The sequence below is a fragment of the Oryctolagus cuniculus genome, chromosome 6 (genome assembly GCF_964237555.1).
Source record: "Oryctolagus cuniculus chromosome 6, mOryCun1.1, whole genome shotgun sequence".
Taxonomy (NCBI): Eukaryota; Metazoa; Chordata; class Mammalia; order Lagomorpha; family Leporidae; genus Oryctolagus; species Oryctolagus cuniculus.
The window spans coordinates 58,806,745-58,831,825 of NC_091437.1; the positions used below are offsets into that span (position 1 = coordinate 58,806,745).

A 25,081-nucleotide genomic window follows, 5' to 3' on the forward strand; every position below is an offset into this window, starting at 1 on the left:
GGACTCAGATTTCTGAGTCTCTGGCTGTTCTCCAGCGAGGGGAGAGGGCACCGCTCTACGCTGGGGAGGCGCGAGCCTCGTCTCAGCCAGGGTACACACAGCGCACGCTGCTGTGGAGACAGAAACCACTTCCCGATCGTAACTGCCACGCCAAGTTTCAGCTCAACGACAAACAAGACGACGGCCGAGTTTCAGAAGCGGTGGCCCTTCCAGATGGCAAAGGCGGAGACACACAAGGCCAAGCGGTGAGTGACAGGGCTTCCAAAGCCACATCGTTCGTCTTCCCTCCCTTGTGGACAAGGGGCCTGGCGAGCCATCCTGGCATAGGCTGGAAATGCTAAGCACCAAAAGCCCACAAATGGGCCAGCAAATAAAAAATGACAACCCAAACAGGACCAGCCCCAAAGATACCAAGTGGTGGCCTTGGCTGAAAACCCAGCAACCTGTTCAACTTGGCCCGGGCTGTGGGAGCTTTCAGACCTCAGCGCTTCCAAAAGTGATGATGGATCCAACCCCAGTGTTGCTGGTAAAGGGGACTGCAGGCGCTCCCTCCCACCCAAGGGAGCACTGGGAGAGGAGTCAGGGCGGAGTTGGGGGGAAGGGGAGGTTGGGGTCCAGCAAAGAGGAGAAGCACCTTTATTGGGGTTCCCTGTGCTCCCCACACACATAACTGAGGCCCCTTATCTCACTTAATCCTTGCCACTACCGTAGGGAATATAGACACTCTCAAGTCTCAGAGAGATGAAGGCCGTTCTGTTTTCTTTATCAATAGTATTTTGAGTGCTGTTTTTTATTCTTCTAAAAATACATCCACTCATTAAAGAGAATCTTAAAGACAGAATGGAACAGACATGATCACAGCTAATGGCCGTGAGCACTGGTACCCCCCACCCTGTATTCCGCAGGTGCTCCTGCGTCTGTCTGGCAGTCCTGCCTCTTATGCTTCTCAGCTGGAGGACCCCAGGAGCTCTAAGGGACCTCTCTGTCCCTCACTCTGCACTTTTATATAAAGAAGACATTCACACATGCTGCCTGGAGAGGCAGTGACGAGAACCACACGAGTTACTACGCGAAAAGTGCACGGAACACGGGCGGGAGCCTGTCGCTCCCCGTCTTCATGGAGGAACGACACAGGACCCTGCGCTGTTCTTTCGTCTGCTCGGCCCTCCCCGGGTTTGCTGCTGGTTCTTCCCGGGTTGGCTACCGGCCCTCCACCTCCGTGGAGGGGCGGGCCCCCTGCCACTTTCCCCACCTCCGCAGGGGAGCGGCACACCGCTGGCCGGCTCTCTCGGGGGCTGCACAGGTGTTCCTTCAGATAGATGTTCCTGGTGCATGTTGTCTCTCTCCTCCTTTATAGTCCTCTTCCACCAATCCCAACTCTGCTACCCACACGCCGAGTACGCTGCTCTCCTCCAATCAGGAGCAGGTCCTGCTGTTTATTGGTTGAACTGGAGGCAGCTGTGTAGAAGCTGGTTCCTCCTCTCCCAGCGCCATATTGTGGGAGAGCAGATGCATAGAATAAGTCTTAATTCCAGTAACTTAGTCTAGTCCAAGTTGCTCCCAGTTGCTCCCCACAGGAGCCCTCTCGCCACATAGTCTTCCCCAGCTGTAAAACTGAGATTACACTGTACACGCACACCGGTCACTTTCATTTCCTTTCCTTAAATTTATATTTTTAGAGGCTACATAATAATTCTACATATACACAGGGCACAGTGGGACTTTTTAGCCCAACCACTTGAGCCACCACCTGATGCCCTCCCAGGGTGTGCATTATCAGGAAGCTGGACCTGGGGGCAGAGCCAGGACCAGAACCGAGATACTCCAAGATAGGATGTGGTCACTTCTAGCACCATCTTAATGGCTGGGCCAAATCCCTGCCCCTCAGTGTGGCATTCAGCACGTGCACACAATTCGCAATAGTCAAATCAGGGTAATTAGCATAGCCATCATCTCAGAGCTTATCATTTCTTTGTGCTGGGAACATTCAAAATCCTCTTACTAGCTATTATGAAATACACAACTAATTAATATCAACCGCAGTTACCCCACTGTTCTATGGAACATTAGAAGTTATTCTTCCCTTGTGGCATAGCAGGCAAAGTCTCCGCCTGCAGCGATAGCATCCCCTATGGGCACAGGTTTGAGTCCTGGCTGCTTCTCTTCGATCCAGGGGATTAAGGCACCTGGGAAAGCAGTGGAGGATGGCCCAAGTCCATGGGCCTCTGCGCCCACGAGGCAGACCTGGAAGAGAAAGAAGCTCCTGGCTCCTGGCTTTGGCCTGACCCAGCCCTGGCTATTGTAGCGATTTGGGGAGTGAATAAGTGGACAGATCTATCTCTCTCTGCCTCTGCCTCTGCCTCTCTCTCTCTCTTAACTCTGCCTTTCAAATAAATAAATCTTAAAAATAAAGGGCGGGGGGGAGCCAGCACCATGGCTCACTTGGTTAGTCCTCCGCCAGCATCCCATATGGGCGCTGGTTCTAGTCCCAGTTGCTCCTCTTCCAGTCCAGCGCTCTGCTGTGGCCCAGGAGTGCAGTGGAGGATGCCCCAAGTCCTTGGGCCCCTGCACCCGCATGGGAGACCAGGAGGAAGCACCTGGCTCCTGGCTTTGGATCGGCACAGCACCAGCAGTAGCGGCCATTTAGGGGGTGAACCAACGGAAGGAATACCTTTCTCTCTATCTCTCTCTCTCGCACTGTGTATAACTCTGTTAAATAAATTCCAAAAAATAAAAAGAAAAGAAAAAAAAAAAGAAGTTATCCCTCCCATCCAACTGCACCCTATCTCTATTAACCCTCCTCTTTCTATCCCCATCCCACACACATACACACACACTTCCTGGCTTATGGTAGCTGGCGTTCTACTGTCCACTTCTATGACACCCACTTTCTTAGCTTCTACTCTACAAGTGAGGCATTAACAGTACCCCAGGGACAGCCTTTGGAACACAAAACATTCTTCCCAGCACCGTCTTGAACTGCTAGAAACTGTCCCCTCCAATGGCAGCCCACCTTAGAGGGTCAATGCCCTGGTCTCATAGTGAGCCGTGGGACCTGATGTATGGAGCAAGCTGCCCTGCAGGCATCCTTGCTAACACCAGACACACTCCAGTGAAGCTGCGCTTGCGTCAGTTCTGCCATGACCTAGCTCTGTCCTTGAGTACTGTCCCCGTAAGATCCCACGTTTTACGTTCCACTTGTGAGAAGCACTGTTAGCCTACTTTGCAGCAATGGAAACTGAGGCCCAGAGACATATCTTGCCCAGTGTCACACACCGAGGCCAGTGGTGGAGCTGGGGCTTGCGGGATGAACGACACATACAAGTCAGGAGGCTCCAAGCTCCAGGGGTCTCCTGCAGGGACACGCCCTGGCCACATGGCCCACCCTGCAAACAGATGAGCGGCTCTGCACCCAGGCTGGCACACTCCTCATTAGCAGAGACCCGTCCCCCCACCATGGACTTCCTGTCACGGAGAGCTGCAGGGTGGTGGTGTGCTGAGAGCCCTCGAGGAAGAAGGAGGACAGAGAAAGAGCTTGGGGCTCCCCAACCCCAGCACCAGAGCCCAGCAAGCTACAAAGCAAAGGTGCTGGGAAAGTTAGGACTGAACAGCGCCCCATGCCAGCTGGGCTGGAGGGCGCTGCTCCGCGGGGACAAAGCCAGCTTTGACTGTGGCAACCGCTTCAGCGGCCAAGAGCTGGGCCCGGGCTCCCAGACAACACAGTCTAGAGCTTTCCAGGAAGGTGTGAGGGGAAGCAGGCAGCAGCTTCCCCTGCAGGGCGTGAATGCTGCAGCGCCCTGGGTGCCCTTGGCGGATGGGCCCTGAGGCTGGATCCCACCCCAGAAGCCCCACCCACTGCACCCAGCCAGCGGAGGGCACGGGGGCACCTCCCTCTGCCCCTCGCTCCTCCAGTCAACCAGCACCAAGGGTGCCCTGCCTGCACCCCTTACCAGCCATCATTGCCACAGCAGCCCCATCCACTGCTTCCTCGGGGCCAGGCAGGGTGTTCACAAACTCTCAGCCAAGGACTGCTGTATTCTTCTTCAATTTGATGGAGAGAGAAAGTATGTGTGTGTTAGAGAGAGATCTTCATTCCCCAGATGCCTGTAACATCCAGGGCTGGGCCCGGCTGAACCCAGGAGCCCAGAAGACCATCCAGGTCTCCCACGTGGGTGGCAGGGACTCAACTACTTGAGGCACCTGCTGCTTCCCAGGATCACATTAGCAGGAAACAGGACGGGAGGCAGAGCAGCTGGGACTCAAACAAGGCACTCCCGAAATGGGATTCGGGGGTCCCGCGCCACAGCTTCGCTCGCTTTGCCACAACACCTGCCCCATCCGGTATTCTTTTGATTTGTAATTTACAGCTCAAGACATACGCTGTACAGGAGGGAATGAGGTGACTCACCCCAGGCACACAGCAAACAGGTTGCAAAGTGAAGAGAAGGCTCAGAACTGACCCCAGCGTCCACACTCACAACCCCGGGCCTGCCGAGGGCTGGTGGGAGGTGGGATGTGGGAGTCACTCCTTCCTCCATCCATCCATGCACCCGCGCATTCATTCAGGGGACATTAACTGAGCATCTGCCAGGAGCAGCCCCTGCTTCAGGCTCTGGGGACACAAAGGATGGATCCTCCTGCCCCTCGAGGACTTGGCTGCCACCAGAGAGGACAGAAAACCAACCAGGAGGCACACATGAGGAGCCGGACTGGGTGCTCTGAAGGAAATTAGCAGGGGGCCCGTGACACAGTCTGGGAAGGGTGGTCAGGGCTGGCTCTCTGAGGAGGGAGCATCTGAGTTGACACCCAGAGGATGAGGAGCCTGCTGTGCAGTGACAGGAAGAGTGACAGGCAGAGGGACGCAGTGCAAAGGTCCTGAGGCAGAAAGCAGTTCTCACCCAGGGGCCCCCACAGACAGCAGCCAGCTGGAGTTAACTCCTTCATCGCCAGTGTACTGGCCAATTCCCTTCTCCCTCTCCCCCACCCCCACATCTTCCCTCAAACCTCTGGAGCCCAACTCTGGCCTTGATACAGATGATCAGTAAGAAGAGAATCAGTAAGCTACGGGCGGGCCCAGGAAGAAAAAACAAAACCCAACTCCGGCAGAGGGGAAGCAGAGAGAAAGGGGAAGAGAAAGGGGGAAGTGCAGGGGAAGGTGAGGGCAGGGAGGGCAGAGGGAGGAGGCGGCCTCTGCCTGCAGGGGGCTGAGGTCCCTGCTGCCACACCCGCAGGGCCTTAGGAGAGGGCCCAGGAGCACCCAGCCCGCCCCCTTCCCCTGCCACTTCCTGTGCTAGCCCTGCCTGCACCCCTTACCACTTCCTCTGCGGGAGAGGCCACCGTGGCCCTGCAGTAGAGGCAGGCCTGGGCAGAAGGGCACACTCCCAGGCCCAGAAAGCCCAGGCCTTGGGGAGCCCGGACCCCCTCCCCGCAAAGGCTCTTCCAGTCTCCTTCTGCACTATGCACGAGGACAGGCACAAGATCCTGGCCACAGAGAGTGGGTTCCAGTCCCAGCCTCGCCCCAGAAAAGTCCCGCGACCTGAGCAAGTCTCTGCACCTCTGCCTCACCAGCTATGGAGCAGGGCTATTAACTCCTGCCTTTCAGGCAAAGCAGTGGAAAAATAAACGATGGAGAAAGACAGCAGAAGTCAACTCCCTACTTACCTTGTTCACTCTGGAACCCTTGGTGCCTGGCACACAGCGGGTGCTCAATAAACAATTCTGACGTTGCTTTTTCTTTTTTAAATATTTACTTATTTTATTGGAAAGGCAGAGTGAGAAGGAGGGAGGCAGGGAGGGAGAGAGATCTTTCATCCACTGGTTCACTCTTCAAATGCCCACAAGTAGCAGAAGTTGGGCCAGGCCAAAGCAAGGAGCCAGGAACTGCATCCTGGTCTCCCACGGGGGTGGCAGGGACTGAAGGGCTTCGGCCATCTACCATGCCTTCCCAGGCGCATTAGCAGGGAGCTGGATCAGTAGTGGAGGAGTCAGGATTCAAACCGGTGCTCATGTGGGCATCACAAACGGTGGCTTAGCCCACTGTGCCCCAACACCCGGCCCTCAATCAACAACCCCCATGGGTAGCCCTTGTTCAGGTTTTTCTAGTGTCCTGGACCAAGGAGTTCCTACGAGTTGTCTCATTTCACCTTCCTGTACCATCAAGATCACTTTTCAGCTAAAGAAACGGAGGCAGAGAGTTTTCTCAAGGTCCCACCACCTGCAAGAAGGCAGAGCCAGGCTTGAACAGCAGGAGTCCACCCAGCTCCCTTTATCATCTCCCGTCCCTGGCGCCCAGGCTCTCTGCTCTTCTCCTCCTCTGGACCCCTCTGTCTTAGCCCCCTAAAATCTTCTGTGCCTCCCACCTGATACCTGCTCAGGCCAGAGGCCTGGCCTCCCTCACTTCCCTGCCCTGGGCTAGGACTGGGCCCCACCCACAGCCTCCCTCCCCTGCCTGCTTCAGTCAGCAGGGAGTGGCCACTCTGATCCTGCCCTGCTGCCCCTGGGCCATGGGCAGCCAGAACCCTGGCTCTGGCATCCACCAGTTGTGCAGCCTTGGGCAAGTCACTGCCCCTCTCTCTTGCCATGGCCTCTTCATCCAAAGAGAACTTCTTTTTTTTTTTTTTTTTATTTTACAGGCAGAGTGGACAGTGTGAGAGAGAGAGAGACAGAAAGGTCTTCCTTTGCCGTTGGTTCACCCTCCAATGGCCGCCGCGGCCGGCGCACTGCGCTGATCCGATGGCAGGAGCCAGGTGCTTCTCCTGGTCTCCCATGGGGTGCAGGGCCCAAGCACTTGGGCCATCCTCCACTGCACTCCCGGGCCATAGCAGAGAGCTGGCCTGGAAGAGGGGCAACCGGGACAGAATCCGGCACCCCGACCGGGACTAGAACCCAGTGTGCCGGCGCCGCTAGGCAGAGAATCAGCCTATTGAGCCACGGCGCCGGCCCCAAAGAAAACTTCTAACACGACACAGGCTGGTCTGGTCAGGCCCTGGACAGGCATTCCATAAACTGCTGACTTAGAATGCAAGACCCATCTTAGCTTGGCCTGTCATGGTTTGCAAGTCTGCGTTCCCCCCACCCACCCCCCGCCCCAGCAATTCACAGGTGGAGAGCCTAATCTCCAAGTTAACATCAGGAGGGGCAGCATTTGGGGAGGTGAAGATCTTCATGGAAGGGATTAGTGCCCTTACAAAACAGGCCTCAGGCACATGCTGTTCCTTCCACTGAGGAGGGCACAGTGAGAGGGGAGCACCGTGAGAGATCGAGCCCTCAGCAGACACCAGACCTGTGGGCACCTTGACCTTGGACTCCTAAGCTCTGGGCAACAACCTAACAACCTGGCTGCTTATAAGCTCCCATTCAATGGGGTTTTGTTACTGCTGCCCAGATGGATTAAGACAGCCCCTTGGGGGCCGGCACTTTTGGCGCAGCAGGTTAAGCCACCTGCCATGCAGCACTGGAATCCCATATGGGTACCAGTTCAAGTCCCAGCTGCTCCATTTCAGATCCAGCTCCCTGTTTATGCACTGGGAAAGCAGCAGAAGATGGCCCAAGTGCTTGGGCCCCTATACCCAGATGGGAGACTGGGAAGAAGCTCCTGGCTGCTGGCTTTGGCCTGGCCCAATTTGGGGAGTGAACCAGCAGATGAAGATCTCTCTCTCTGTCTCTCCCTCTCTCTGTAAATCTGCCTTTCAAATAAATAAATCTTAAAACAAACAAAAAAGCTCCCAAATGCTATTCTAGATCTAGCCCTGACCTGGCCAGCATCCCACCCCTACTCCCCCCCAGCCATACCCAGCTCCTGGGCCTGTGGAGGCCACAGAAATGGGCAGAGAAGGCAGGGGGAAGGCAGCAAGCAGGGGAAGCCACATCCGCACTGCCCAACATGGAAATCACTCTGCCGTGTGTCAGTGCGGAGCGTGTGCCTCGTGGCTTGGCTGGACTGGGGTAAGTGCAAAGCACACACTGGATTTAAGAGACTCGGTGTGCAAAACGAGTATCAGATCCCTCTCGCGGTCTATGAAACGATGTGCAGAAACGAGGTACTAGTAAATTCATTTCTTCCCTTTCTGCTCGTTTGAACGAGGAAACCAGAAAAGCTGTGAAGGCCGGCGCCACGGCTCACTAGGCTAATCCTCCGCCTAGCGGCGCCGGCACACCGGGTTCTAGTCCCGGTCGGGGTGCCGGATTCTGTCCCAGTTGCCCCTCTTCCAGGCCAGCTCTCTGCTGTGGCCAGGGAGTGCAGTGGAGGATGGCCCAGGTGCTTGGGCCCTGCACCCCATGGGAGACCAGGAGAAGCACCTGGATCCTGCCATTGGATCAGCGCGGTGCGCCGGCCGCAGCGCGCCGGCCGCGGCGGCCGTTGGAGGGTGAACCAACGGCAAAGGAAGACCTTTCTCTCTGTCTCTCTTTCTCACTGTCCACTCTGCCTGTCAAAAAAAAAAAAAAAAAAAAGAAAAGAAAAGAAAAGAAAAAGAAAAAGAAAGAAAGAAAAGCTGTGAGGACAATGTGGCTCGCATCACATTCCCACCGGACAGGGCCGGCCTCAGTCCCAGATGTGGCTGTGTGGGAACACAGGGACAGCTGCTCTGAGGCTTCCAAAAAGACAGCCACTGGGGCTTTCACATGAAGTCTCCTGACCTCGAAACGCCAGCAGCTGATTCCAGTGTGCTTCAGCCACCATGGGAGCCACGCTTACTCACACTTGGGCCACACCAGGTTCAAGAACCAGCACTGGGCACCCTTGGGCTGCCCATCTTCCTCTCCACCTTCTCATCACCACCCAGCCTGCCCCACCAGTGGCTCCCCAGTGGCCGAGGGTGGTGGCTCCACAACTGTCATGTCAGCCACCAGGCCTCCCCCACCAGGCCTGAGACCCACAGGGGAGGTCAAGGCTGTCCTGAGTGCCTGCCATGGCTCTGGCACCAGCAAGTGATGCCCCTCATTCTCCCAAGAGCTCCAGGAGGGAGGGGGCACTGGAGAGAAGCCCCTGGCCTGCCAGTGCACAGCTACAAAAATGGGACAGCCAGGATTACCCAGTACACCTCGATGCAAGTCCCAAGTCCACCATCACACACCCACAGGCCTGACGCAGTCAGTGAACAAACACAGAGCGTCCCTGGGTTCCACATCCGTGGATTCAGCCAACTCCAGATTGAAAATATTCCAATGCACATTTTTCCCGTCATTATTCCCTAAACAATATGGTATAACTATTTACACAGCACTGACATTGTATGAGGCATTACCAGTCATCTAGAGATGATTTAAAGTATACAGGAGGGTGTGTGCAGCCTCTGTGCAAACGTTCCTCATTCTACAGCAGGGACCTGAGCACCCCTGGGTGCTGGTTCCTGCAGGGGGTCCTGAAGCCAATCCCCCAGGGCATGGAGGGGCAGCTGCACCATTCAGGAACTGAACCAAGGTCTGCTCACCTTGTGGGGCAGTGGTTCTCAACCTCTTTGATTCCGCCCCCTCTCCCTGATGCCAGTGGGGGCACATGGCTATGTCTGGGGACATTTGACAGGAGGCAGAGGGGAGGGAGCAGAAGCCAGGGCTGCTGCTGAACACCCTACAATGCCCAGGACACCCCCACAACCAATAATCATCCCTTGCCATGTCACAGGGTCAAGGCGGGGAAGCCCTGGTGCAGGGCTGAGCCACAAACACTGAAGTCTGCCTGCCTTGCCTCCTGCTAAGTAGCAGTCACCGGCCAGCGCCTTCTCCACTGGATACCAAGAGCATCAGCAATAACAAGCCATCTTCATTTCCTGAGCTGGGGAGCAGGTGCGAAAGCTTCAGTGACTTAGCTCCCCCCAGCCCTGAGCCACCTGCTTCTTACAGACCTGCGCTGAGGCTGCCAGGAAGTCACCAGCTTGGGATTCAAACAGGGAAAGAATGGGGCCCAGATCCTACAGACCCCGAGTCTCTCCCCTTAACCACCAGCCTGCCCTACTGCCCTCGGCAGCGGCTGGGCCTGTGAGTGGCCACCGGGGGCTGTTCTGGGGACTCTGAGGGGTGGCGGTACAGCCCCTGAGGATTGTCCCCCGGTCCAGTAACCTCATGAGGCCAGGGGACTGGACAGGTCCTAGTGGGAGGCAGGAGTTCTTTTGGCTTAGTTCCTTTCACCCTGGTCTACTTTGCAACCAGCCAGAAAAAGTCCCAGCACGGCCTGACCTAAGTCAGCCCAGCAGCTCTGCAGGCCCAGCTTGGTACCCAGGCAGACCCCCGGGACCAGGCGTCATCCCCAGGAAGTACATGCCACCTTGGTTTGGGGACCAGTGTTGGTTTGGGGAGCAGTGAGGAATCCACTGACAATAGCATTGGCTGGGGTTTAAAAATACTAGGCTGAGCGGAAATAAGGTTACTGCCTGGGGGCAGATCTCTTTCCGGAGGAGGAGGAGAAGGAAGAGGAGGAGGGGAGGACAGGAGACCTTCGGCAGCCCCCAGAGGCAGCCCCCAGCAGAAGCGGAAACCCAGGCTCTGGGACTATTAGGCAGGAGAGGAGGGCCAGGGAGAGGAGGCCTGGCCCCAGGAGGGGGCGGGGAGCCTGCTAAGGTTCCCAACTCCTCCACCCTGGGCTGCAGCGTCGCACAAGGCAGGGAGGAGGGGATGTCACCGCAGAGCCGGCACAGCTCTGAGGGCACCTGAGGTCTGCCCAGCAGCTGTCAAGGCCCTCCTCGCTCGCTCGGGGTCCCCAAGGATTCAGGCACAGGCGCCTGTCTCAGCTTAGCTCATTTCACTTCACACACCACCCTCACCCTCTCTGACCTGGCAATTCCCTTCTGGGAGTCTAGCTTGAAAAGTAACTTGAAACACGGCAAGAGCTGTCCAAAGCTGCTTCTCCGTGTCCAGGCACCCACCTGCCGTCACACGCCCCTCCTTTCACAAGCTTGCTTCACAAGAGGCAACCGGCCCCCACCCCAGCACCACGCCCACCAGAGCACTGCAGGTCTCTTTCAAGGTCAGGTGTCCTACGTATTGTCTTATCTACGAAACTGCACTACTGGCTTTCTTCCTTCCAATCTTTTGTTTTTCTTCACATGTGTCACTGATGGAGTCTCTGAGTATTGCACAGATGGGAGCCCTCGCTTGCCATCTGTCTTGCCTGTCCCCAGATGTCCACAACAGCCAGGGCAGGACCAAGCTGAAACCAGGAGCCCAGAATTCCATTTGGGTGTCCAACACGGGTGGCAAGGACTCAACTACTACTGCCTCCCAGGGTGCACATCAGCAGAAGCTGGAATTGGAAGCGGGGCCAGGCACTCCACTACAGCTAAGGAAACCACAAGAGCACCGTAACCGCTGTGCCAAATGCCCGCCCCATCTGTCTGTCCGTCTCTCAAATTAACAACAAAATCATAACAAAACTTAAAAGAATTTTGAAGCCATATAGCTTGTGAACTTTGCTTTGTGGTCCAGGAATGGACTAGAAATGATTTCCTTTTCAACTCAATTTGCCGTGGCGTGGGGACTGTGCAAGAAGGCCCCAGACCCTGCACTGCACCCAGCCTGTCCTCCTCTTACCCCCTATGGACAGACAAGGGCTTGGCAGGGAGACAAGGGGGAAAGCGGCCTGGTATCCTGGGCCCCCGCATGCTAAGGCTCTCATCGGGAAACCCACCAATTCTCAGGAAGACTCGCCACACCTGCGCTGCTGGAAGAAACCCCTGTTTTGAGGACAGCAGCAGAGGATGGGGCTGGCAACCACCTGCCCCCCCAACCCCCTAGACCAACTGCCCTCCCCAGAGCCACTGCAAATGGAATCCAGTCCCAGTCACCAAAATCAACAAAGGGGGCTGGGGGTGGGGAGAGCTGTGGGGTAGTGGGCTAAGCTTCTGCCTGCGGCACCAGCATCCCATACGGACACGGGTTCTATTCCCGGTTGCTCCTCTTCCAATCCAGCTCTCTGCTGTGCCTGGGAAAGCAGCAGAAGATGGCCCAAGTCCTTGGGTCCCTGCACCTGGGAGACCCAGAAGAAGCTCAAGGCTCCTGGCTTTGGATTGGCCGTTGTAGCCATTTGGGGAGTGAGCCAACAGATGGAAGACCTCTCTCTCTGTCTCTCCCTCTCTCTATCTGTAATTCTACCTCTCAAAAAATAAATAAAATGTAAAAAAAAAAAAAAAAAACTGTACAGGATTTCTGGTTTGTGTTTCCTTGGCCACCAGACCCAGGAACAAGAAAGCAGGCAGGAATCCTGGTCCTCATGGCAGCATCTTTTCTAACAGGAATATCTGCTTCAACTTCAAGGGACCAAGGAAGCAACACCAGCCCAGGTAGCCTGGGTGACAGTGACCTCTGTCCAAGATGGATCTTCCTTAGTTGGCAACTAAAGGAAAAGTGTTCGGGGCTGGTGCTGTGGCACAGTGGGTTAAAGCCCTGGCCTGAAGTGCCGGCATCCCATATGGGCGCCGGTTCTAGTCCCAGCTGCTCAACTTCCGATCCAGCTCTCTGCTGTGGCCTGGGAAAGCAGTAGAAGATGGCCGAATCCTTGGGCCCCTGCACCCACGTGGAGACCCGGAAGAAGCTCCTGACTCCTGGCTTCGGATCGGTGCAGCTCGGGCCATTGTGGCTATCTGGGGAGTGAACCAGCAGATGGAAAACCTCTCTCTCCCTGACTCTACCTCTCTCTGTAACTCTGTCTTTAAATAAAGAAATAAAGGAAAAGTGTTCAACCGAAGCCCAGAGCCTTGGGTTCTGGTCCCTTCTCCCTTCTGGGCCCCAGTCTCCATGCACATACATGATGTTGGGTTACATCCAAGGGTCACACCCCAAGGCCAAGTGGCCAGTATAAGGAAATGTCCAGACATGCAGCCATCACCCAGCTCTCTCAGTGTAGCTTTCGCTTGTCTCAGGAAGAAATCATGGGTGCACAGGCCGGGGGGAAAGCTGCGGCAGGCCGGCTCCCGGCTTTGAGAACTGTCGTTTATCAGAGGGTCCATGTTCTTCAGAGAACCAGGAGAAGGCAAATGACTTGTGAATCAGATTGGCTCCTTTCTATGAAACACCCAGCCTAGCAGTGCAGGGGTTTACCAGGCCAGAGCAAGCGGAAACGACAACCGAAAATGACAAGGGGAAATCTTGGCCGCGTGAAAGCAAAGTTCTGCATTTAGGCTTAAGCCAAAAAAAAAAAAAAAAAAAAACACACACATATGAAGGCAGGATACGCTGTGGGGGAAGGGACAAGAAAGCACCTCCCAGTGCAAACACCATCACTGCGAGCAACAGGACCCTCTGGAGCAGGTGCACCCTGTGGTGTGCTGAGCCAGGGTCCAGCGGCTCTCACAGAGTCCGAGCACTTCCGCACAAGCAGGCTCTGCCTGAGGCAGGCAAGGACACCCAAGGACACAGGCAAGGTGTCCAGGCAGAGCCTCGAGGCTGGGTAAAGGAACAATGTGCCCTCGGGGCCACTGTGGCAGGCATCCTATGTCAAAATGCCAGACGGGGTCCCTGCTACTCCAATTCCGATCCAGATCCCTGCTGATGTGCGCCTGGGAAGGCAATGGAGGACGACCCAAGTGTTTGGGCCACTGAACCCACATGGGAGACCAGGGTGGGGCTGCGGACTCTGGGCTTTGGGCCTGGTCCAGCTCCAGCCATCACAGCCACTTAGGAGTGAAGCAGGGGATGGAAGGTCTCTCTGTGTCCCTCTGCCTTTCAAATAAGTAAATAAATACTTACAAGTCAACAAATGAAGCTTTTAAAGACAAGAACAGGTACGTTCAGTAAAGATGTATGCACAAACCTCCGGCCAAGAAGGGCAGCACACAGGGCAGTCCCAGAGCCACAGTGAGTGGCAGAGTCCGCCTCTCCAGCCACAGGACATGCATTCCATGGGGGGTTCCCCGGCCTCATAACAGGAAGTAATGGCTCAGAGGGGAGGCAGGAAAGTAACAAAGAGGCACCCGGATGACAGTAAGCCTCAGGATCAGGGATTCTGGAACCCTGATGTGTTTGGGATCTTGTTAAAATAGAGGCCCTCTGTCAGTACGCCTGGGGTGGGACCTGAGACTGTTCATGATGTGTGACAAACTTCCAGGTGACCGCCCCTTGGTAACTAGGCTAGAGACCACACTGGGGGGGGGGGGGCGCAAAGTCTGGGAGGGCGGTGCAGCTGGGGGCAGTGCTCTGTAAGCTACAGGAGCCCCAAGGAGGGGGTGGCTGGCTTAGGAAGAAGGTGCGCCCCCCCCCCCCGAGGGGGAGGTACACACCAGCTTAAGTCTCTGCATCAAGGTTTCCAAGGGAAAGGGGGGTTAGAGCAGGAGTGACTCCAGCTGTAGGTGTCTGGGTTCCCCAAACAACTCACGACCCAGAACCGGCTCACAGAAGCAGAAACTAGACCAAGCCCGGTTGCAAACGTGTCTAGATTTAATCAGCTCTGCCCCACCCACTCCTCCCCAGAAGCTCCCTGCCCCGTCTTCCTCTAGGCGAGAGGTGACTGCACACTGGGAGACTCCCTAGGGTGTGACTCACACCTACAGAATCAAATGCGTCCCCTGCAGCTCAGCCTGCACCAACCCCTGCCCTTCCTCCTCTGCCCAGCCCCAGGCCACCTTTCCCGCCTCACCCCTCACTCTAGGCGCTGCACCTCGTCCTGGCCCTGAATCTGGCTTTGGCTCATCGTCAGGGGTGTCCCCAACTCCCAACGCTGTTCCCAGTCCCCATCGCCTCGCCGCCGCCGCAGCATCCTGTGGCCTCTGGAGAAGCGCGCCTCGTGTCAGTTTTACCGAGGGTGTCTCGGGGGCCCTCTCCAAAGCTGAGGACCCAGAAGCACCCTTTTGTCTCGCCCCGCAGCGCCCAGAGCCGTGCGGGAAGCACAGGAAGTGCTCGCAAACTGACCACGCTGGGACCACGGGCGGTGGCCGTCCCCGGAGCGGCGTCCAGCGCGCACAGACTCAGCTGGCAAGGCACGGGTCCCCGCACCGGGGCGCGGAGCCGTAGCGCAGGGCCGGGCAGCCGTCTGAGCCCTTCAGAGCTGTGGCTGTACAGTCCCGGGCCGGAGCCCCTTCCTTCCGGAGCTCCGGGCCACCCACCTCCAGCGCCCTCACCTTGTAAACCTTGCCGAAGGCGCCGTCGCCCAGCTCTCCCACGATCTCCCACACCTCGTTGGGGTCCAGGTCCCGGCGGACGTGCTCATATTCGCGGGACTTTCTCTTCTCGAAGGTGGAGAGGCGCAGGATGCGGCGGAAATTGGCGAAAGCCATGGCCCGGGGCGCGCGAGGTGGCGCCGGCTCAGGCTCGGGCTCGGGTGGTGACTCTGGCGGCCGCAAAGAAGAGGGTTGGAGGACGCCGCGGCGCTCGGGGGTTCTCCCCAGACCCGTCCTTCCCGGCAGCCGGACCGGGATCAAGTGCGCCCTGGGCAGCGCCGCGGCTGGAGCACCCGGAACCGCGCAGGCGACCGCGTCCCCGCCCCCGCTCTGTCCTGTGCCCCGAGCCGCCCCTGAAGGGCCCGCCCCGCTCGCGCCGCGCCCCCGCCCACCCCAGCCCGCGAGCCCCAGGACTCGTTCTGGGGACCCGGCCCCACCTGCCGCTCCCCGGCAGCGCCCGGAGACCCCCTAATTGGCTGCGGGCGCTCCCGGCTCCGCCCGTCGCCGCGGGGCACTCTGGAAACTGTAGTCCCTGTGCACCATGTGCCGAGAGCTGCGGGCTGGGCTTTGGAGAGCTCGGGGACCTCTGAGCCTGACTGTCCCAGGTCCGCACCAGAAGCGCCCCGTAGCTCCCAAGATGTTAGTGGGAGCGAGAGGGACAGCGAATCGGCCTTGCGAGAGTGCCCACTGATTGCTGTCAGGGCCAAAACAGTGAACCCCCTTAGCTTCCTGAATGGCCCCCGAAACTCCCCTACCAGGCTGTGCTGGCAGCCCCCACTTTTCAGCTGAGGACGCCCAATGGGCACGGGCGCTGGCCCCAGGGCACACACCCTGGCTGCGAGAACCGAGGCGGGCTGCTCGGCGCGGTGCTGCCTCCTAGTGCGCGTAGAGCCGCGCCCTTGCATCCCGGTCCCTCCCCAGTGGCCACGTTCTCCAGGCTCCTTTCCGGCTTCCCAGGGGGCGCCCCCACCGCGACCCATAAACCTGCCTGGGTTAGAGAGGGCTGGGAGGCAGAGCTCCTCTGGACTGATTTATCTCATGCTTTCTGATGGGCTTGCAGTTGTAGGGGCATATTTGTAAAAGTTGGTGGAAAGCGAAATTGTAAGTATTTTAATGCAAAACATTTTGAAATTCACGAAGAATGGTCTTAGAAAAAGTTCATGGAAAGTGCATATTATGAAAAAACTATGCATGGATTTCATTTTTTTCTTGCACCAAAATTCATCTTTGATTCCATTTTCCACACACTTTTTGAACTACCCTTGCATTTCGTATTAACTTTATTCTTCATTTCCCAATGTTTTTAAAAAATATTTAATTTGAAAGGCAGAGTTACAGAGGTGGGGGGGAAGGAGAGACAGAGAGATAGGGAGCTATTCCATCCGCTGGTTCACTCCCCAAATAGCCGCAACTGCAGGAGTTGGGCTGGTCTGAAGCCACGAGCTCCTTCTGGGTCTCCAACATGGGTGCAGGGGCCCAAAGAGTTGAGCCATCCTCCACTGCTTTCCTAGGCGCATTAGCAGGGAGCTGGATCCAAAGTGAAGCAGCCGGGACTCAAACTGGCGCCCTTATGGGATGCCAGCACCGAAAGCAGCAGTTTTACCCTCTACACCACAGCACCAGCCCTTCATTTCCCAATTTCAAAAGATGAAAGCTGGAGACAGGCTTTTTGTCCAGCTGTTCCCCCCCCCCCCCCGACAGGCAGAGTTAGACAGTGAGAGACAGAGAGACAGAGAGAAAGGTCTTCCTTCCGTTGGTTCACCCCCCAAGTGGCTGAAACGGCCGGTGCAGTGCGCTGCGCCGATCCAAAGCCAGGAGCCAGGTGCTTATCCTGGTCTCCCATGCGGGTGCAGGGCCCAAGCACTTGGGCCATCCTCCACTGCCTTCCCAGGCCACAGCAGAGAGCTGGACTGGAAAGGAGCAACTGGGACAGAATCGGCTTCCCAACCAGGACTAGAACCTGGGGTGCTGGTGCCGCAGGCAGAAGATTGGCTTAGTGAGCCATGGCGCCGGCCTGTCCAGCTGTTAAGACCCCACTTGGAACGCCTGCATCTGCCTGCTTGGGTTCTATTCCTGCTCAGTACTTGATTCCAGCTTCCTGCTAATGCAGACCCTGGGAGGCAGCAGTAACAGCTCCAAGCAGGTGGATCTCTGCCACCCATGTGGAAGACCTGAATTGAGTGACTGGTTCCCAGCTTCACACCAGCCCAGCCCCAGCTGCTGAGGGCATTTGGGGAGTGAACCAGCGGATGGAAGTGGAAGTGCTCCTCCCGCCCCCACCGCCCCTCAAATAAATACTTTTTTACAGGGGCGGGCATCTGGCACAGTGGTGGTCACCACTTGGAACTCCTGCAACTCGTGTCAAAGTGCCTGTTTGGAGTCCTGGCTCCTCCGCTTCCAGGAAAGCTTCCTGCTAATGTATCCTGGGAGGCACTGGTGATGGCTCTGAGATTTGGGCCCCTGCCACCCACGTGGGAGACTTGGATGGAGTTTTGGCCCTTGTCTTCAACTTGGTCCAGCCTTGACCATTGTGCACATTTGGGGGTGAACCAGCAGATGGTCTGTTATCTGTTTCTCTGTCTTTCAAATAAAATGAAAAAAAAAAAAAAAAAAGAAAAAGAAAGAAAGAAGAAAGAGGCAGGCCTTGTGGTAAAGCAGATTAAGCCCCTACTTGGGACAATCCCATCCCGCATGAGTGTGCCTAGGTTTGAATCCTACTTTCGCTTCCACCCAGCTTCCTGCTAATGCACTTGGGAAGCAGCAGGTAATGGCCCAAGTCCTTGGGCTCCGGCCACCCACGTGGGAGACTCAGAGTTCTAGGCTCCTGGCTTCACTTGGCCTGGCCCCAGTTGTTGTAGCCATTTGGGGAATAAACCACTGATGGAAGATTTCTGGGGCCAACGATGTGGTCCAGTAGGCTAAGCATCTGCCTGCAGTGCCAGCATCCCATACGGGCGCCGGTTCGAGTCCTGATTGCTCCAATTCCCATCCAGCTCCCTGCAAGTGAGCTGTGAAAGCAGCAGAGGATGACTCAAGTCCTTAGGACCTGGTACCCACATGAGAGAGCCGGAAGGAGCTCCTGGCTTCCGATGGGCCCAGCTCTGGCCATTGCAGCCATCTGGGGAGTGAGCCAGTGGATGGAAGATCTTTCTGTCTCTCCCTCTCTCTGTTAACTCTACCTCTTAAATAAATAAATAAAATCATTAAAAAAAGATCTCTGTGCATCACTCTGCCTTTCAAATAAATAAAACTTCAAAAAAAATGAGGATCCGAGACTGTGGCATAGCAACACCAGCATCCCAGACGGGCGCCAGTTCGAGTCCCACCATAAACATATACAAATGTCCTTGTTTCTTTGGGTCTGCAGTTGCTTACGAAACCCCTGCGTCACATCAAACACACTAAGTAGATATGTATGCTTCCTCCTGTTAATCTCTCTCTTGCTAAAGGGCCTCACCATGAACCTAGCAACAGATGAAGAAAAGATAGTCCCTTTGGCGTCAGCATTGAGATGCAGTGGGTAAAGCTACCCTAGCCGTGCTGGCATCCTACATCAGAAAACTGATTCGAGGCCTGGCTGGCCCACTTCTGATCCAGCTCCTTGCTGATGGCCTGGGAAAGCAGTGGAAAATGGCCCAGGTGCTTGGGCCCCTGCACCCACGTGCCCACATGTGAGACCCTGAAGAAGCTTCTGGCTCCTGGCTTCAGATTGGCCTAGCTCTGGCCGTTGCAGCCATTTGGGGAGTGAACCAGCAGATGGAAGACCTCTCTGTCTCTCTCTGCGTCTGCCTCTCTGTAACTCTACCTTTCAAATAAATAAATATTTTTTTAAAAAAAGAAATTTCCTGGGCCCAGCGTTGTGCAGAGGAGTAAGCTGCCACTTGTACACCTATATCAGAGTGCCAGTTCGAGTCCAAGCTACCCTGCTTCTGGTCCAGCTACCTGCTAATGTACCTGGGAAGGCAGTGGATGATGGTCCAAGTACTTAGTCTCCTGTCACCTACCTAGGCCTGGATGGGGTTCCTGGCTCCTGGCTCCTGGCTCCTGGCTCCTGGCTTCAGCCTGGCCCAGCCCATGCTGTTGCGGTCATCTGGGGAGTGAACTAGAGAGTTCTTTCTCTCCCTCCCTGTCACTCTTTCACATAAATAAAATAAATGTCTTTTTTTTTTTTTTTTTTTTGACAGGCAGAGTGGACAGCAAGAGAGAGAGACAGAGAGAAAGGTCTTCCTTTGCCGTTGGTTTACCCTCCAATGGCCGCTGTGGCCGGTGCGCTGCGGCCGGCGCACCGCGCTAATCCGATGGCTCCCATGGGGTGCAGGGCCCAAGTACTTGGGCCATCCTCCACTGCACTCCCTGGCCACAGCAGAGAGCTGACCTGGAAGAGGGGCAACCGGGACAGAATCCGGCGCCCCGACCGGGACTAGAACCCGGTGTGCTGGCGCCGCAAGGCGGAGGATTAGCCTAGCGAGCCGCCGCGCCGGCAAATATCTTTTAAAAATAGAAAAGTCTTTCCTCCTGCAGATACTTTTAATTCTTCTCAGGTGCACCCAGGAATACAATGGGCAGGTCATGTGCTAAGTATATGCCTAACTTGATGAGAAACTTTATGAGGAATTTTATGAAGTGGTTGTATTATTTTACAATCCAACAAGTAGAGTGTGAGGGCCCCAGTTGCTCCAATCAAGTTGATATCATCAGCCGTTCCAGTGAGAGTGTGGTTGTAAAACTCTTGTTTTCCCTCTAGACTCTCACAACACTCAAAGTGTTTGCTTTTCTCCCACAGCAAGTGAATCTCAGATTGTCTGCAGACACCCACCGGGTGTGCTCTGACAATGTCAGATGGCAAAGACGCCACAGGTTGGGGGCTCCATCCTACAAGCCTGCCTGAACCCACGCACGCTTCCACAGGCAGCCACCTACCTGGGTTTCTGACTACCTGGCCATAAATCAGAGGTTCCCATAATGCCCAGCTCAGCTTCCCCCGTTTGCTGGGTTGGCTCAGAACACTCAAGAAAGCAGTTTGCTAGGGCCGGCGCTGTGGTGCAATGAGTTAAAGCCCCAGGCTGAAGTGCTGGCATCCCATGTGGGCGCCGATTCTAGTCCCGGCTGCTCTAATTCCAATCCAGCTCTCTACTATGGCCTGGGAAGACAGTAGAAGATGGTCCAAGACCTTGGGCCCCTGCACCCCTGTGGGAGACCTGGAAGAGACTCCTGGCACCTGACTTCAGCTCAGCTCTGGCCATTGCGGCCATTTGGGGAGTGAGCCAGCAGATGGAAGACCTCTCTCTCTCTCTCTCTCTCTCTCCCTCTCCCTCTCCCTCTCCCTCTCTCCCTCTCTCTCTACCTCTCTCTGTAGCTTTGTCTTTCAAATAAATAAAGGTAAATCTTAAAAAAAAAAAAAAAAACAGTTTGCTTCTAAGATCAGATCAGCAGTTGGTTATAAAGGGATGCAGCTCAGTAACAGTGGAAGGAAGTGACGCAGAGGGCAGGGCCCATGGGAGGGGCCTGAGCTCCTGGGCCTCTTGGTGGTGGTGGGGGAGGCCACCTCCCAGCGATTCCACGCAGCCACCAACCCAGAAGCTCCCTGAACTCTGGCCTTCCGGGTTTTTATGGCGGCTTCAGTACCTGGGTGTGATCCATTACATCACGAGTCCCTCTCCCCTTCTGTAGGTGGGTGGGAGAATCCTGCTTGAAGTCTCTGCCCTTGAATTACTGACTTGGTTCCTTGGGGAGCAGCCAGCCCTCTCTCTTCAGGGACTTTCCGTAAACTCAGGTGTGGTTAAAAGGGGCTCTTTATGAAAAACAGAAGATGCTCGCTCGGTGCCAGGCACCAAGGAAAAAGATGAAATGTCAATTTATTTTGAATCACAGTAGCACCATAGCTGCATCATATTCTAGGCATTTGCCACATTTTTTAAAAAAAAGATTTATTTATTTATTTATTTGAGAGGTGGAGTTACAGAAAGTGAGAGGAGTGACAGAGAGACAGGTCTTCCATCCACTGGTCCACTCCCCAAATGGCCACAGTGGCCAGAGCTGGGTCGATCCTAAGCAAGGAGCCAGGAGTTTCTTCCAAGTCTCCCACGTGGGTTCAGGGGCCAAAGCACTTGGGCCATCTTCTACTGCTTTCTCGGGCCATAGCAGAGAGCTGGATTGGAAGAGGAGCAGCCAGGATTTGAACCTGTGCCCATATGGGATGCCGGCGCCACAGATGGAAGCTTAGCTTACTATGCCACAGCACCAACTCTGCCACATCTTAAATTACTCAGGTAGCTCAGTTTCTTCCTTAGAGAGTAGGAAAAGGGACCAAGAAATCAAACAGTAAACTCACAGGCCAAGCTGGTCAGAACCCAGGCTTTGGTCCCCAAATATAGCTTTCTACTGCATGATGCCACAGCTGCTTGGAGAAGGGTGCTGTTGGCCAAGGTGAGGGAGTGTCTGTCCCCACATTACTCTCTGTGCCATGGTCTTGAGACAGAATCGAGAATGCATCCAAGTGGCCAGGGTGCACATGTGAACACGCCCGCCATCCGGAGCCGCTGAGGAAGTGCATACAAAGCTCTCAGAGTCAGGCTGTGCGAGGCTGTGCTGTGGTACAGCCTTGCAGGTACTGCAAGAAGAGTGAGTTCTTACACTGTGGGCGGCAGGGCGGCTCTTGCTATGCATTCCTCAGGACTCAGGCTTGAATGTCACCGAGGGCACCGCCTGCAAGGCCAAGTTCAGTGTCTGCTCCCATTCTGATGGTTCACCTTCAGGCAAATCAGTCAGGACCATCAGGAGAGCTGGCATGCTGGCATTGTGGCACAGCAAGTTAAGCCACTGCCTGAGACGCCTGCATCCCATATGGCACCGGTTCGAGTCCTGGCTCCTCCACTTCTGATCCAGCTCCTCACTAGTGCACCTGGGAAAGCAGCAGAAGATGGCCCCAGTACTTGAGCCCTTGCCATACACATGGAGACCTGGATGGAGTTCCAGCCTCCTGGCTTTGGCCTGGTTCAGCCTGGCTATTGTGGTCATTTGGGGAGTGAACCAGGGAATAGAAAATCTCTTTGTCTCAGTCTCTCCCTCTCTCTCTGTTAACTCTGCCTTTCAAATAAATAAATAAATAAATAAATTTTAAAATGAATGTTCTTTTTTTTTTTTTTTTTACTTTAAGATTTATTGATTGATTTGAAAGGCAGAGCTAAAGAGAGGCAGAGGCAGAAAGAGAGAAGTCTTCCATCTGCTGGTTCACACCCCAGATGGCTGCAATGGCCAGAGCTGAGCTGACCTGAAGCCAGGAGCCAGGAGCTTCTTCTGGGTCTCCTATAAGGGTTCAGGGGCCCAAGGATTTGAGCCACGTTCTGCTTTCCCAGGCCATAGCAGAGAGCTGGATCAGAAGTGGAGCAGCCGGGACTTGAACCAGCACCCATATATGGGATGCTGGCACTGCAGGCAACAGCTTTACCCGCTACGCCACAGTGCTAGTCCTAAATAAATAAATAAAATTTTAAAAAATATGCAATATGATTGCTTGAGTGATGTTTAGAGACCTCAAACCTTATTATACTCTAATTTTCATGCTAAATGACACTCCCACCAGTGCCATGGCAGCCACAACCACCATAACAACCAATAGAAGAGTCCATAAAAAACAAAAAGGGGGTGACACTGTGGCACAGTGAACTAAGCCCTGACTTCAGATACTAGCTTTGCATATCAGAGTGCAGGTCAGAGTCCCAGCTACTCCTCTTTGGGTCCAAATCCCTGCTAATGCATCTTGGAAAGGCAGCAGAAGATGGCCCAAGTGATTAGGTCCCTGCCACCAGGTGGGAGACTAGGATGGAGTTCTTGGTTTATGGCTTCGGCCTGGCCCAGCCCCAACCATTGAGGACATTTGGGGAGTGAACAAGCAGATGCAAGATCCCTCTGTCTCTACCCTCCCCCGCCACTCTGCCATTGAAATAAATAAATAATATTTTTCAGCAAGTTTCAACTGCATGGAGACTGACCAGCTGAGCCACACATGCACGCAAAGGAGGATTACGACCTACAGATGACACTCAGACCCAAAAATAGGATAATGAGCAGAAATTGAAGAGCCGGACCACTTGAGAAAATGAAGGGTCCAAAGATTACAACATCTGCTGACCGGGCTCTCCTTCCAATCCATGCGTGGTCCTGCCCAGGCCCTACCAACCAGAAACTGCCCTGTTGGTGTGTCCACCCCCGCCCCGCCTTCTCCTCCCAGCTCCCCAGTGGGGAAGATGGATGTGGGTTTTACCCCCATCTCCACTTGGCCAGCCGTGCATGTAAAGCCTTTCTCTCCCCCAAAGACCAGTGCCCCACGTGGGGTTTTGCATGCACTGGCAGTGAGCCTGCCTTCTTTGGCAACACGCACACAGTAGACAGGCAGCAAGGGACAGCAGAAACTAGGATTCATTGCAGGCAGAGTATGGATGGGGTCTCATCTGTGTGTTTCCCACTTGCACTGCAGCTGAGGGATACCCCCCAAAAGCCCACCCTGGGTTTCATAGCCCTGGACAAATATGTTGCTGAGCTGAAGGACTGCAAGATGTCCTCTTTCCCTGCATGGGGCAGGAGGAGGCAGGCAGAGAGCGCAGAGGGTTCTGTCCAAGTCTCCCTCGCCCTTGAGAATCTTCACGTGTCTGAGTGTCAGTGTCTCGTTCTGTAGGATAGGTAGAACAGTCTCCAGCTGACGGGGTTGTTGTGGAGACGAACCTAGTTCATATTCTGTTGCACTCAGGGCAGTGCCTGGGACACAGCTCCGTGACTATTTGATGAGGATGAGGAGGTGGCTGCAGAGGGAGGTGGTGGAGCTTTTAAGAGGCAGGGCCCAGTGGGAAGTGATGACGTCATTGAGGGTGTAGTTCCCATGGAGCCCTGGTGAGTCCTCTCCAGAGAGTTGTTCTAAAGGAGCAAGCCTGTGCCTCCCTATCTCCGGCTTCCTCTCTCCTCTTCTCTCCTCTCCCTCTCCCTGTCCCTGTCCCTCTCCCCTCCCTCTCCCCCTCCCCCCTTCCCCTGCCCCTCCCCTCCTGCCCCCTCTCGCATGCCTGCCCATCACTGTGATGACATCTGTCACGGATTCCTCTCCAGAGCTGAGCCAATGCCAGTGCATGCCCTTGAAATCCTAGAAATGTAAGCCAAATAAAACTCTTTTTAAAGAAAAGATTTATGTGAAAGGCAGAGTGAAAGCAAGGAGAGAGAGAGACAGGGGGTGGGGGTCTTCCAGCCACTGGTTCGTTCCCTCCCCAAAATGGCTGCAATGGCCAGGCCTGGGCCAGGAGACAGGAGCCAGGAACCCCATGGGGCCCCCCATGTGGGTGGCAGGGGCACAAACACTTGGGCCATCACCCACTGCTTTCCCAGGCACATTAGAAGACAACTCAATTGCAAGAGAAGCAGCCTGGACTCAAACTGGTGCTCTGCTATGGAATGCGGGCATGGCAGGTGTGGCTTAGCCTACATTGCCGCAACACCAGCTGCTAAAACTCTTTATAAAGTACCTAGCTTCAGGTATGTCAATACAGAAACAGAACAGACCAATAAACGCATCTCTCCACTTTGGGATATGCTCGCAATTTCCACTGGAAAAGAAGAAAAGAGATCTGGGCTATTCCAGTCAGATTCGCTGCTTTGTTTTCTGTTTCACTGATTTGGACTTTTGTTTTTAAACATTTCTTCTCTTGGGCCCAGTGCTGTGGCATAGTGGGTAAGGTCACGGCCTGCAATGCCAACACTTGGGCGATCTTACAGAGTGGGACCAGAAGAGGAGCAGCCAGGACACCAACCGGCGGCCCTATGGGATGCCCCAAACGAGGCGGAGGCTTGGCTTACTACGTCCGCTTTCTTTATGGGTCTTACAGCCCCTTCACGCACTGGCCACTTTCTTATTTTCTAACCCCTTTAGACAGTACTTCAGGAATCACGTTAGCCACGTGGTCAGGTTTTCGAACATAGGAGAAGTACGTTCTCGCTCATAACTAAACCGTCTGCGA

At 55.2% G+C, this 25,081-nt stretch overlaps 1 protein-coding gene across 3 annotated transcripts in view; it reads right to left on the bottom strand.

Moving 5' to 3' along the window:
- The window catches only part of STK10 (serine/threonine kinase 10), a 112,145-nt gene that overhangs the window by 86,849 nt on the left and 215 nt on the right, over positions 1 to 25,081 (bottom strand). The window contains exons 1-2 of one of the 3 annotated variants that reach the window (XM_051843612.2): positions 15,839 to 15,857; positions 15,045 to 15,253 (exon numbers count right to left, since the gene is read on the bottom strand). The exons of 1 other annotated variant lie outside the window; for it this stretch is intronic. In XM_051843612.2, the coding sequence (XP_051699572.2) occupies positions 15,045 to 15,200 (156 nt within the window). In that variant the 5' untranslated portion in view covers positions 15,201 to 15,253; positions 15,839 to 15,857. Of the gene's footprint in view, positions 1 to 15,044; positions 15,254 to 15,838; positions 15,858 to 25,081 lie in introns of those variants that run through there. One more of the 3 variants, XM_051843611.2, reaches the window with a different exon arrangement.